Source organism: Amyelois transitella, chromosome 7 (genome assembly GCF_032362555.1).
Source record: "Amyelois transitella isolate CPQ chromosome 7, ilAmyTran1.1, whole genome shotgun sequence".
NCBI lineage: Eukaryota > Metazoa > Arthropoda > Insecta > Lepidoptera > Pyralidae > Amyelois > Amyelois transitella.
In genome coordinates, this window is record NC_083510.1 from 1354255 (window position 1) to 1369958 (window position 15704).

Here is a 15704-nt window from a genome sequence, read left to right on the forward strand (position 1 = left end):
CTAACGAACCACGACTGATTTATGTGTGCGCATTAATTAATAAGAAATGTTACACACTTTTAAAGTTTAATATGCGTGTGTTACACCCACACAGATGTAGGGTATAATTATAGGGTTTGAGTCATAAGCGCGACCGAATTAATTAGAATTTTAATGTTTTACAATCGCAATTGATAGAGTTTTGTGTATAAGTGAAAATTATTTTCGATGGGTTTAAGATTACTAATTAACCTTCTATTGTATTTACTTCTTATAAGAGAGCAAGCGTCCCATAACATAGGTCTTGAACTTGTTTTGGGGAAACGTGTGGTGGAACGGTTTAGCTCAATCTATGTACTTTGTTCCAAGTACTTACATACATATAGTCACGTCTATATCCCTTACAGGGTAGACAAAACCAATAGTCTTGAAAACTCTGAAAGGCCACGTTCAGCGGTATTGCTTTATGATGAAATTGAGATTCAAATAGCGACAGGTTGATAGTCTATCGCCTACAAGAGGAATCCCAAGTTTATAAGCCTTTCCCTTAGTCGCCTTTTACGACAACCATGTTGAAGATATTGGGTGGTCTTATTCTAAGTGCCGGGAACCACAAAGCACATTGTCCATGTATGTATACTTATTAAGTTTATATTACGGTTGTTTTTCTGTCCTTTTAATAAGAGGCATCAAATGTGTGTTTTACACAACAATAGTGCATCCTGGTATTTTTATCTCCATCTCACGACCTGAGGCGTGATTTTTACGATAGATTTTTATTCGTCCTGAACTCACACAAACATGTTGAATGAAATTAATAATTCAGCATTTATCGCTAATCTCCTTTCGTTTGCACCACACACCAACGCGGTATGAACCGCCTCTATTATTTCTTTTGTCAAAAAAAGCATGTGATTTATTCCTATGTCGCATGTAAGGGCAGTTACTGGCAGATGTATTTAAATTTCAATTTATAGGGCGATACCTTGTAACTCCTAGTTAGCTTGTGGTGATTTGTGTTAAGATTCTTTTAAACATGTTTCTATTCAATTACTTTGTCTTTTTTTTTATTTATTATCTGTTGGCAGTGTTGAAAGGTAAATCTAGTGTTGTTTCATATTAAAGGCGTCCTGACGTTACTAGTAACTAGTTATGGGTATTTTCAAATCTAGGAAAATGTTTGCTTTGCTCTATATTTTATGCTATGATAATAACACACCGATGATTAAATTTAATTAAAAACTAAAAGAAATTAAAAGATTATATTTGCTTTAGAAAATAATCTTAATCGAACCATATGATTTCAAAAGCACTGCCTTAACCATTCTTTGGGGTACCTATTTCTAACACATCTACTGTTTTTCCATTCATATTATAAGTTTTAAACTATCCCAATGGACTCACTATTTAAATATCAACTCTATCATTAGCATAGCAATTTGAATTTAGTATATCTATTAAAGACGGTCCACTATAAGTATGTATCCCAACGGCCAAGTCTAAGGTAGTCATTTACTTCATTTTTATATTTCGAATGGCTACTGTTGTTAACCCCAAATATTTTCAACAGCCCTACCCGGCCGCTGGGGGACCTGGACCGAGTGGTCGGTCTGCGGGGCCGATTGCAGGCAGAGCAGACGTCGCACCTGCAACGGAGACACGCCCTGCTCCGGACAACACGTCCAGTACGCGGAGTGCGTTGGAGACTACTGCGGAGTGCACGGCGGTATGTTTTCTTTTTTTTTAAATTGTTAGGTGCCAGTATTTTGTTCTTATATACATAATAAACCTCTTTCATGGCGGGTGGCAGAAATTGTTTCTTCCGTCTCGCCATTATCTTTGGGCACTTCTTTATCCAGAGAATGCTGTTACTTTTAATGCAAGCCTGTCTTTTCTTAACTCTCTCGACCTGAACTTTCGCCTGGACGTTCCGGCTTGGTGAACATTTTCATAATCTACTAAGGTAGCTTTTGTGAAAGTCAAAATCTCCAGTATTTTTTTTATATTATTAAATTGACAGTAACTTTGTCACTTTATTTTATTTTCTCCAAGTTAAATATCTACACAAAATATGCTACGCTAAATATCTTCACCATCCACTTTTTACAAATCATAACTGTAAATAAAAGAAATGCTTCCAAGAATCAACAAATCATAAACATATTCGAAACTCTCCACTTTTTGCGGCACATTTCCGTCTGCAACGCATCCAAATTAATTGACACCATATTTCATCTTTACGATGGACCCGAATCCCAAATAGAAGAACGTGGTTTACGATATCGCATGGGAATTACAAATTATGAAGCGGGGACCTGTTAATTAATACAATTCCTCAGAAAACATGGCCAGATGCCATACCCAAAAATACACTTCCTTTTCCGAGATCATAACTATGAAATGCTGCATATAACAAGCTATCGGTTGTTACTCCAGCGGACCACTCTATTTGGATCTGCCCGCCCTCCCACAACTCAAACGAATTGGTTGCACTTGAAAGTAATATATAGGTAAAGCGCGGTTCAATTTATGTTGGACACGTTAAAAAGATTCGAGAGATACTAAAATCGGGCTCCGTGACCATCTGGCTCGTATCATATCGTCTAAATTTAGACGAGGGCCTAAAATTTTATGGCGGACTTGCATGTTGACTTTAATATGCATATCTTGAGGTTAACAGTGACAGTACTATAACATCTTTTCTTTTGATCTTTCTTTATCGAGCACTTTATCTAATTTTTGTAATAAAATCATTTGTTTTACCAGCTGTAACAAGTTTTTTTCTAAGCATTTGTTTTATAGGTTGGGCACAGAAATTTTAAAATACTCGTACAATCGAAGTACTGTTACAATTTCTACCGTAAACAACAAACACGATGACAGAAAATTGAGAAACAAAATTCAAAGCACTTAAATAATGAATTCCTTTAATATCTTAGAAATAAAATATCATCAATAGCCAAGAATTCTTAGGTTCCAGTCAAACGATTAAAATTAATTCAATATCATTCCGAAACATTCCTGTAATGCCTTCCCCCAGGAGCAATTCAATCTTCAAATGGAAAATGATCAGTCCATATTTTGTTTATAATGGCAATAAATCATTTTGTGGTCCCTGTTGACTCGTATTCAATTTCCCTTTCTGTTTATCGAACGTTTGATAAATAGCCTCTGGTGGTTTCTTTGCTTTTACTAAACAATTCTTCACTTTTAATGTCTCATTTTTACACATTACAAATCCTCGATCCTATATTGTGAATTTGACCATGCGCATTTAATCTACATATTGTGTATTAATTTCATAATTTTCTTCCTCAATAATTCACTTTATTAGATTTTATGGTAACCTCAAATACATACATACAAATGGTCACGTCTGTATCCCTTGCGGGGTAGAAAGAGCCAACAGTCTTGATAAGACTGAATGGCAACGTTCAGCTATTTGGCTTAACGATAGAATTGCGATTCAACTAGGGACAGGTTGCTAGCCCATCGCCTAAAAAAGAATCCCAAGTTTGTAAGCCTATCCCTTAGTCGCCTTTTACGACATCCATGGGAAAGAGATGCACTCCATCTCTTTTCCATAGATGTCGTAAAAGGCGACTAACGAATAGGCTTACAAACTTGGGATTCTTTTCATCCTATTCTTTTTTGTATTGGTGCCGGGAGCCACACGGCACTAACCTCAAATTAAGCGAACAATACAATAGTATACCTGCCAAAGTCTTCTCACTGGCTCTAACTGATTTTATGAATACATATACTTAAGTTGAAAGTAGAGAAAACATCTATTTTCACATCAGAAACTCTAAACAAGGAAGCAGGGTCTATTAATAAACACGACGAAACATTTCGTGTTCAATTTGACACAAATTTTTCATCAGCAAATTAAAAGGGAATTGGCTGCTATCTGGGAAAGGCCATTATACACCGGCGCTTTCAGCTAATTCGAGTAAGGTTGAGCTGGAGCCATCAGCAAATTACTCATATGAAAGGTGAGCGAATGAATGCAAAGAACGTTTGTTGGGGCTATTCATCCAGCAGGCGGTACTTCGTACTTCATTAGCCTAATTGCCCGCACACAAAGGGGAAATGGCGAAAATTTTATGGTAGCTTTTCATCTTTTGTTAAATAACAATTCTAAATAGAATGTAAACATGTCATTTATTAAATGAAGCTGTGGAGAAGTAAATAATAGATGTTGGAAGTGTGTTAATAGTATCTTCAGATAGAATTTGAATGGACGTTGTATTTTATGCCGCTGCACAATTTGTTGGGAATTTCAATTTATTGCTTTCATAATTTAGCGGGATTATTTTTATGCTTTCGGTGCTAGAAAATATTATTTGAAAATTTATGACCAGTTTTTAAATAAATGAGTCTCATAGAATTTTAGAACGAAGAAAAAGATTTCAGTATTTTTTTTATATTTAATAACATATCGTCCAAACTATTGAACGAAATATAATCAGTTACTAAAATAACAACAGGTTTTCAATATGTGCAGTTAATTTTAAAACACTTAAAAGAAAGATGTTTAAGTGAAACTAACACTCGCATTTGTGGTTTGAAATCAGCTTTACTGAAGTTTACAGGCCATTAATTACAACTACTATTCTCCAGATAATACCTTTTACGGCCGCCATTTCCCCGACAATAACAATTTTATGGTTAGTCTTTTAGCTTTAATCTGCGTTTGCCATATTGATGAATATATAGTAAATATCAATTTACAAAACGATGATTACGTTACGAGGACCCCGTGAATGATTTGTTGTGATTTCGTCGAGTGAACGCAGCAGGAGTTCGCAAAATGCATTCACATATACCTCAACATCGTCCATGCAACTGCATTCTCTATCGTGCTTTAAATAAAGTCTAGATTTTCCTGCGTTGTTAGACACGAGGGATCCAATTCGCGAGGCCTCCTACCACGTTATGGGCAGAACTACAAGGGTTTGTAAATTTCGATTGCTTTTCGTATCAGCAATCTCTGCAACGGACATGGAATATACGGCTGGCACTGACAAATGTTTACAGTGCGTACAAATTTTGAAATTAATCCGATAAGGCAACGTTCATAAATTTATTAATGCTTATATTACGCGGTTGGATGGAATCAAGTAGCGGATGTTCTACTGATTTATTGGATTCCAAACATCGGTTAGCAATAAATGGAACTTGTTTATATTGGATTTATATGTAGTTGGTTGCAACATTTACCAGTCCACGTGTTTAGTTAGAATTACAGTTGTAACAGATTTAGTATTGCTGACTTATATTTGTCGTTGGTACTTCTATAAGCTTGTCAAAATGCACAATGGCAAACATGCGCAATGAAAGACAACGTCATGACGGTGTTTATCAAAATTGGTTCTAAATATACTAATATATCTTCAGCCGTAAAATCATGTTGGGATTTCTAGTAAAACAATTTTATCTCTCAATGACTGATTAGTAAAACAATTAAACATGAAATAACATACCATAAGGAACAGGCTCATAAACTTGAGATTCTTCTTTTAGGCGATGGGCTAGCAACCTGTCACCATTTGAATCTCAATTCTATCATTAAGCCAAACAGCTGAACGAGCCTATCAGTATTTTCAAGTCTGTTGACCTTTGACTTACTGACCCTGCAAGGGATACAAACGTGATAATATGTATGTACTAGAGACCGCCCGCGAATTCGTCCGCATGGAAACCCTACCAATCCCGCGGGAACTCCGGGATAAAAAGTAGTCTATATGTTTTTCTGGGTCTTCAGCTACCTACATACCAAATTTCATCGTAATCGGTTCAGTAGTTTTTGCGTGAAAGAGTAACAAACATTCATACTGACATACTCGCAAACTTTCGCATTTATAATATTACTCGTAGTGTATAACACACCATGGATTTACACCACTAAAGTCACAGGCAAAAGGATTAATAAAAGTGAACGTGAGAAAGATATAAAGCATTGTTACATATTTATAACATCAACAATATAAATCAAGCCATATGTTACATCAACTTGAATTGAATGCGAGCAATTAGATACGCCCTAAATACAGGGCATGTGTCACCGCTATCGCGATTGAATCCAAATTAGCAAAAACGCTTGCAACATCGCATAGTGATGGGAACAATTTGAGCCTTGCGTACTGTAAGCGATTTATGAGGACAAAAACTTGATTGCAATACATTGAAGAAATGTGTCGTGTGGTTCCCGGCACCATTGCAAAATTGGAAGGGTACCACTTCATCTCTTTCCCACGGATGTCGTAAAAGGCGACTAGGGGATGGGCTTATAAACTTGGGATTTCTCTTTTAGGCGATGGTCTAGCAAGCAACCTGTCAATATTTGAATCTCAATTCTCTTCTCTGAACGTGGCCAACAGTCTTAAAAAGACTGAATGGCCACGTTCAGCTATTTGACTTAATGATAGAATTGAAAAAGAAATAGAGGTTAGAGATGGAGTGGTCATTCTTTTTTGCAATGGTGCCGGGAACTTCACGGCACATTTCTTCAATGTATTGCAATATCCTATTTATTATAATATATAAGCGTTTTAATAAAAAAGCAGGATTACCACGAATTTATTTCTTACATTATACATTAACAACTTTCAATCGGAGCAACACTTGCATTTTAAATTTAATTATCCGTGTTATGTCCGAGATTGTTATCAACCCGTCGAACGACTTCATTGTGAAGTTTGGGAACAGCAGGTCTAAAAACATTCTCAAATTGTACTTTATTACTCGGTGTTAAGAATTGTACAGAGTTGTAAATTTTTTCGACGTCCCTTTTTTAAGTAACTTTTTATCAGATTGCGGATGAAATTTTTATCAGCCATTAAGATTGTGATGTCATTGGGAAACTGTACCCTGTCAATTTGATTAATGTGCGATTCATTAGCTCGTTTTTATTCATTGGAAATCGCTGGAGAATATAAATAAATTGGTTACAAATAATGCAAAGAAAATTCTTATGACTACTGATATCTTTATTTTCAAATAACAGAATTAAATCAACAAGTTTTAAAAAAGCAAATATTTACAATGTCTTAATAAGGCATTTAAATTTACGATGATAACTAAAATTGATATGATAATCTCAATACACATTTAAGAATGACATTAACGTTTTTTTATGACTCTACCTAATTTAAATTATTCTATCGCATATTTTCATACACGTTATGTATTTAAAATGCTTATTAAGTAATTATTATGAAGGAAAACATATTAACTTAATACACATTTCTTTCAGTTCTTACCAAAATTGTACTATTTTGTTCAATAATATTTAAACAATAAAAAAAATATATTTTACCGATATAATTTTTTTTACTTCAGTCACTTCCCTTTATAATGTTTGGCAATTTATTAATTTTGGATTTAAGTTTAAGTTGCGTTCACGGGAATTAATGTTTCAACTGTCTCGTTCATTCAGTCTGAAGTCTTGTAATGGAATCCACAGTGTCAGCACGTGTGGTGCATTACCTACACTATGTCCTGCAAAATATTGGATGCACATGCTCAAAGTTCAGTACTTTGCCGAGAAGCGTTATGGAAACTCGTAAAGATGTTATGAGTTTAGATCGTTTAGCATACATCTTTTAGCTTCAACTTTGTGAGCATAGTACAACAGAGTGTTTTATTTACCCACTCGTTGGAAGTAGGGACGTCAGAATGGATGAAGTAGTTGTAGGAAGCTATAATGACTTATGCTAAAAAATATGTCAAAATTTTCAAGAGGAAGTGTTTGACGGATTGTAAGGGAATAAAATTGGGAATGTTAAACCTGTAAATTGGGAATGTTAAACCTGTAAATTGGGAATGTTAAACCTGTAAATTGGGAATGTTAAATATGGATGCAATAATGATGGGCATAAAATTAAAATACATGCATAAGCGAAATCTATTTTTCACATCTAATATACTACTAATATCGTTAATATAATAAATTGAGTCTTTAACAGACGCTAGTCTTCACCAATATTTTGTACATTTTTTGTAATTTTTCTGTGCCTACGGAGACGAAATAAATACTTTTTTACTTACTTTACTATCATTAATTACGAGGTGAAGTTTGTAACTTTGACTGTTTATTGTCGTCAACATTCACCGTTTACTTGTGCCGTGTGGTTCCCAATATAAAAAAGAATAGGAACGCTCCATCTCTTTCACACGGATGTCGTAAAAGGCGACTAAGGGATAGGCTCATAAACTTGGGATTCTTCTTATAGGCGATGAGCTAACCTAACAGCTGAACGTGGCCTATCATTCTTTCAAGACCACTGGCTCTTTCTAAGCCGCAAGGGATAAAGACGTGATTATATGAATGAATGAATTCACCGGTAACAAGATACATTATCAGCAAATATTATAAGCTATACCGTGGCGGGTACCTCCAGTATCCTAATACGCTGAAACAAGCAACTAATCTAACCCTTTCTTCAACAGTAGCGGCCTATAATGACGTGCCTCTTTACATCGGCATTGCTGTAGCCGTCGTGGTATTCCTGGCTGGAGCAGCCGTGGTCTACAAGCTGCTGCAGAGGAAGACCAGGGATCATTCTCTGTACACCATGACCAGGACTGGTAAGTTTGCGTTACGATCCATTAAGAATTGTTTGTAATCTTGACCTAAGGTCAGCAAAAAATATTATAGTCTTTAATAAAAAAAATACTGTATGAAAATCAAGTAGTCTTCCCATCAAGTAGGGGCGGAAGGCTAGATGTAGTAACATGCATTTTTTACCTACGAGTACATAATAGAAAAATACGCTTGATTTCCAACCTTACCTACTATTTAATTTAATTGATGAAATTTTTATTTGGATTCATTAGTTAAATAGTTTTTCATTAGAATAGTACTGTTAGATTTCCTAAATACCAAACAAGTAATTTTTATAGCCAAAAAACGAACAATTGTTACAACTAAATCCCCTAACTCTTATCGACTGTTTAAAACATGTCAGTGTCCAATCGTATAATATCTTGGTATATTTTGCACAGTTACATCAGCTCCGATGTCAATAAAAAGGTTAACGATTATGTAATGTTTTAGTTTTACAGATTGACAAAATCTATTTCTACCACGACAAGGTATTCCTTGATTGTATTGTACAAAATTATCAACTAGATGACATACGTAACTTCTTGTTTCCCTTCTAGATTTCCAACCAGAAATGTACCCAACGGTGGAGAAGCAGTCGCTGTCGTTGGCTCCTGATCTGATGCAGCACCGACCTCCAAGATACGAACATCCGCAGCCTGACACCAGAGCTGAGCACCATTACGATGTTCCACATCTCACCAACAGGTAATCAGTCTTTTCCTTTTAATTCTTCTGATATTTTCCTTGTTTTCTTTGAAGCTCTGTCCTGTAAAAAATTAACGGTCTGCTATTTACCTATGAAGGTAGTCCAAAGTCTGACCTATAGCAAGAAAGTAGGACTGCAGTGCAAAACCTAATCTACATTACTTTTAAGTGCGTGCTGTATTAGATCTTAAAACTAAGACCCCCATGAAAATAAATGATAATACAACCACATTTATATTGACTGCTATTTTCAATTCAATTAAATTGATGACCATTTGTGCCGTGTGGTTCCCGGCACCAATACAAAATAGAATAGGACCACTCCATTTCTTTCCCATGGATGTCGTAAAAGGCGACTAAGGGATAGGCTTACAAACTTGGGATTCTTTTTTAGCCGATGGGCTAGCGACCTGTCACTATTTGAATCTCAATTCTATCATGGGGCCAAATAGCTGAGCGTGGCCGTTCAGTCTTTTCAAGACTGTTGACTTTGTCTATGTATGATGACCATTTGTTGACTCCCAATTTTCTCCTACAGTTACGCATCTCCAGTGGACCATCAGATCACGCCATGCGCCTCCAGTAAGGGGCAGAGTGATGACTATGACAGCAAGCCTTACAGCGAATCTGAACATTCCGTGTCTAGCTGCTTTACTAGTTGTAAGTATTTAGGTGCCGTGTGGTTCCCGGCAACGATATGAAAAAGAATGGGATCACTACATCTCTTTCACATGGATATCGTAAAAGGCGACTAAGGAATAGGCTTAAAAACTTTTGATTCGTCTTAAAGGCGATGGATTTACAACCTGTCACTATTTGAATCTCAATTCTATCACTAAACCTAACAGCTTAACGTGGCCTGTCAGTCTTTCAAAACTGCTGGCTCTGACTGCCCTGCAAGGGAAATAGACATGATTATATGAACGAATGAATCAAATATTGAGGTCTTATTGGTGCTGTATTTTAGTAGTTGAGGTTCTTGTTAAATTCGTTACTACAACATTGTAACAATATTGGATTTTTGACTTACGTTAGCCTTAATAGAAAAATGGTGGCTTCTAAATTACCTTGATAGGATTGATAGTAGCTCAGTAAAATTTGAAATCACTTAAATGAAAATGTGAATGCGTAGGTTACATACCCTTCAAGGTTTTCCAGTCATGAAAAAAACGAGTAGCATCGCTCAGGTTTAACATAACCAAGAGTCACATACTAAAACAAAATTGAAAAAAATATTGTCTGCTCAAGAGTTCTCACGATAACTCTAAAGTCTATCACAACAAAATAAATGGTTTCAATCTCGTTTCACTTAATTACACTATCGGTCACAAAATAATCGTGCTCATAATAATCATTGCCCTTCTAAAGCACGCCTTTCGATTAAGGCTGTATGACACGCCCATATTTGTATCACTAATGTTAAATCACGTTTTCCAATCAGTCATTATGCAATGTGTAAACAATAGGACATAGACATTAATGAGGAAACTGATACGATCGCAATTATTTGTCCCCTGAGGTCACCATTCACCGGTAGTGACACTTTCAAAATATGGCCATTATTATGACTATCATAGGAAATTGTATTGGGACTATTGAACGGTTAAAACTGTAAGGCACTAATGGGCGGTACGGAAACGTTTGCGGCAAGTCTGTTAGTTGTTTATTTGGGAAGTGTCTAAAAATAATTGCTGAGTAGATCAAATTATTTCACGAATTTATTGATAGGGAAACATTTTGATGTAAATCAACGCTTGGCAACTGTATGTGTAACTTTGATCCAGTCTGCTTGGCTTGGAATTGTTGTTAGAAAAATTGAGGTCAGATTGGCACCAATGGAAGACCAGGGCTGCGTTGATAGACCAGTCAGTCAGTCATTTTTACTTTTTGTATATAAAGCCAGAATAATAACCAAATCATTATTTCCAGCGGGGTCAATGTACGATGCAGCCAACGAATCAGTAACTCTTCAGTTAGCCGAATTAGTCTCCAACTCCCCTACCTCGCAGTCTCTATCTGTGTCTGCTGGTGGAGCGAGGTTGGCTTTACCTGCTGCTGGAGTGGCTCTGTCTGTCCCCGAGGGAGCCCTTAGTAGGGGGCGGAGGGAACAAATGTATGTGGCAGTGGTGAAAGATGACAGATACCGACCGCGACTTGGTAAAGGTGAGTGGGATGACATTATTTTTGATTGTTGTTCTTGTTAAAAACAATTTTATTATCTTTATTAAATATATCAGTGAAAACTACAAAATATAAGTTAGCACGTCCAACCCATGTTATTACAGATCGCGATAAACCCCATCTATTTTAAACTTCATTTAAATAATTACACTATGAAATCAAAGAGCCATAATTATGTGGAGAAAAAACGCGTTCCGCTTCAGGCCAAACCGTTGCGCATATTTTATTCTGTGCTCTAAGATGTTTTATTAAGAACAAATTTTGCCCCGCAGGTATCACGCAACTGAGTCCAGTAGTTAAATGCGGCCCTCCTCGTCTCCAATTAAATAAATCCGTCATACTGCAGATACCACACTGCGCAAGCCTCAAGCACGGCTTCTGGAATCTCTCCTTGTACGCCATTGATCACAACAATGCGAAATCTGATAACACCCAGCCACAGTGGAGAAAGGTTGTCGGACTCGGACAAGAAACTATCAATACACCCGTGTTCACACAACTCGACAACGATAAGATTTATTTAGTTACCGACATGCTGTCGACCTTTGTACTAGTGGGTGAGAGCTTCAACGGGAAGGCGGTCAAAGGCCTGCAATTAGCCATATACGCCCCGGCGTCAATAAACGAAACATCCACAGAATACAATATTAGGCTTTATATCTTCGAAGACACGCCGTGCGCTCCTTACTACTGCCAGGAACAAGAGAAAAAACTCGGTGGAGTCCTACTAGAGAGAACCAAGACTTTGTTATTCCAAGATGGTGGCTCCAATTTGTGTTTGAATCTAGAACACGTCAGTCCCGGCTGGAAAGCTAAACCGGGAATAGGTTACCAAGAGATCCCATTCAATCATGTTTGGAGCTCCAACTATAACGCGCTACATTGCAGCTTCGTTCTTGAGAGGACCCACGACTGCGACAATGTTGACTTCAGCATCTCCGCGTGTCAGAGGACCAATCCATCCTACAAACAGACATTCCGAATATCCCTCGAGGATATGCGAAGTCGGTCGCCCCGAGGCCGTTCACCCCGCGCGGAATCTCAACACAGTTTCAATATAACCGAAAACCTTTTGGAGGCTCGGATGTGCCGAAGCGAGGAGGGAAGCGATAGTGGCAAGCGGAACGTAACCGTGAGCGAGGCGGGAGTCAACGAATGTGCAGGCGAGGGCCCATTTAAATTAAGTGCACGAATAAAACGGCAGCTATGCGCTATATTGGATCCGCCGAACGCCCGCGGTAACGACTGGCGCGCGCTGGCGTCTCGCCTCGGCGTGGATCGGTACACGACTTGGTTTGCCACGAAAAGTTCACCCACAGAGGCTATATTGGAGCTGTGGGAATGCAGAGAGCGGGGTCCCGGCGCCACCGCAGGCCTAGCCGCCGCGTTGCGTCAAATGGACCGCCACGACGCCGCTGACTTACTACAAGGGCGGCCATCTTGGTTATGAATCATCGACAAGTCAGATCTTGATTTTAATTAACGATTCTCGCGTCGACTGTACTCGCTGGAGAGTCGGGACATGTGAAAGCATAGACCTTTAAATTATATATGGACGATTTGTTGGTACACTAGTAGTATAAATGTTACGTTAGAGAAAGTATAATTTCGTAGGCCTATGGTCTAAGTTTATAACATGGTCGTAGTATATTTTGTATAGATTATCTATGCTGTAGATAAGCGATGGGGAATAAATTATATTATATTAGCAATAATAGTGCCTATGACGTCTTAAAAAGAAACTGCCAACCGGAAGTTGGTAACGGTTGATTATTTTTGTTAATTTATATAAGTGTTGGGGTGTTCACAATATTATGGATTTATCGCTTAGTTTCGTATTCTTTGGCTGGTTATTTTGATGCTTTGTTTGTATTACTTACCTGTGTGCCAAATCTCTGATGCCACTACGATTTTTGGCAATAATTTTCGAAAATGTTATACTTTAAAGTTTTTATAGCATAATTCTTTTAAGTATGATGTTCAAATTGAAACTATTCGATGAAAAATCTAATTTGATGATGGTCTGAAATCTTTCTATGAATTTGTAATACATTTCAAATTGAAATTTCTGAATACCTAAAGACTGAAAAAGTAAATCGCTTTTGGGACATTTCAGAAATCATTTATTACTCACGTCATCATAATTATTTGTGTGCCAAATAATAATAAAAAAACATCCATTGAGTGATTTCGAATGTACGTTCTTAGAAACATTATTCCACCATTTTATTTTACATTTGTAAAATAATTTTGTTAATTTCAAAACCACTCTGATCTTTTTTTAATCAAAACATGATGAATATTTGTGTCGCCTTCTAGAACTTCTTCTTTGATAATCAAAATATGATAAATTATTGGGTAACTTCAAAAATTTCTACTCGGTAACTGAATTGTTTCATCAATTACTTCAAATTTGAACGTCATACTTATTCAATTTATCCGAGCTTAGTACTGTTACAACTAAATTAGGCACGCCTTTTAGAAGTTCTTATACCGAAGGGGACATTTCAATTGTAACGAAGTAATGACGGCACATTAATTGAATACAATGAAGTAGACAAAAATCTTTTAATAGAATTCAATTATGAACTTGTTTCATCCATTGAGTCGTGAAAGTTACAATTTACTCATAAAGAGATGGTAGGTAATTTTGCGTGGCGGTGTAGATGAAATCTCATCTTATTGAACCCTTATTTCTTTCCTTTCGTTTTCCAATTTTTTTGGAAGGATTTTGTTAATAAGTCAGAAAAATGTGTGTCGAACATATTTTCATTTCCAGATATTTCACAATGCCATTATAATGCCAGTTGTTGAAATGTCGTGATGTTTCGATAAAACAAGTGACTGAAAAAAAGCATCCATTAATAATCTATTCACAATTCACAGAAGCTATACGCAAAAATACCTTACCGTAAGTATGAAATAAATTAGAAACTGCATTTATAACAATTAATATAACTTTCACACGTAAAACTTGCAAAAAATCTCTTTAGACTTAGCAGCGGTCGATAAACTTTGTTACATGCAGTCAAATTGTTAGCATAATGGTAGTTGACATGCCTACATGTCAAAAAATATTCTCTCTCACTCTCACTTAGGAAAAAAATGTGGAATACAATTACATTTTTTTATTTATTTAATCCAATACACAAAGAATGTTTATCAATTAGTCAACAAACAATAAATGACCGCTGACAAGTCTTTAAGTCAACGAGGCACACAAGCGTGTTACTACACACCACTTCGTAATATTTTTAATTTGTAGCCGTACAACAGCCCTTTAAAAAATTGTCCATAACGATTCAAGGTTGTTTTCTGAGTTCTGATTACTCAAATTAGCAGGAAGCTAAAGTTGAAACTACATCTCATTTTACACCTTGTCTTGTTTAACATAGGCTTTAAAAGTAAAAAAGAACTCCGATAAAAGCAATTTCCCCAATACCGTATCAATCAAATAGTTTAGGAATTCTGTTCAGTGGTATTGTATTTGCAAAGTCGTACTAATAAGCTGTGACTTTACTGTCGTTGATGATTTTAGCGTTGTATTGTATCATATTGAAACTTATTCCAAAATATACCTAAACTGCCTGCGTCTATATTCCCTGACAAAAATTCCTATTCTATTTTCCGCGAAAGTAGAAAAAATGGAATAGGCATGTAACATCTCTCTCTACATCGTTACTTACCAAGTGAGATGGAAGACAAATGCCTGATCCAATATTGAATAAAAAAATAAAAATATTGCAGCGTTGTAAAGCGCTTGTGTGCACCGACCTTTAATCCTTTGCAAGTTACATCACTTCGCCTGTACATACCTATAAGATGTAAATAAGTATATTGCAGTTACTATTAGCGGGACTATTCCTGATCTGTAAATTATATACATGCTGCCGTAGACTATATATATTTTTGTTAACGTGATGACTATTAAAATAAATGAATCTGTGATACTTAAAATAATATGAAATAAATTATGTTTAACTGTGCGTATCTTTGTTTTTATTTCACCTATTTAATGTTATATACAGATGGAATTTATTAAATGTTTCCTTATTTTGTTTCCCTAATTTGGTAGGAACACCACTTTGAAACTTTCAACATTTTTCGTATCCTTTGCCATATTCTTACTATATTATATTAAACATATCATGAAGCCATTCAAGAATGTTGGCTCTGTCTACCCCGCAAGAGATATAGAAGTGTAAGTGTAGTGAAGTTGAAGCATGTA

General features: G+C 36.3%; 1 protein-coding gene across 1 annotated transcript in view; it reads left to right on the top strand.

The window, feature by feature from the left end:
• The window catches only part of LOC106143571 (netrin receptor UNC5C), a 59013-nt gene extending 43596 nt beyond the window's left edge, over nt 1-15417 (top strand). Inside the window, exons 7-12 of the mRNA XM_013345695.2 lie at nt 1550-1705; nt 8434-8571; nt 9148-9295; nt 9834-9955; nt 11225-11458; nt 11749-15417. Of these exons, the coding sequence (XP_013201149.1) occupies nt 1550-1705; nt 8434-8571; nt 9148-9295; nt 9834-9955; nt 11225-11458; nt 11749-12926 (1976 nt within the window). The 3' untranslated portion in view covers nt 12927-15417. The remainder of the gene's footprint in view (nt 1-1549; nt 1706-8433; nt 8572-9147; nt 9296-9833; nt 9956-11224; nt 11459-11748) is intronic.
• Nucleotides 15418-15704: the final 287 nt, after the last annotated feature.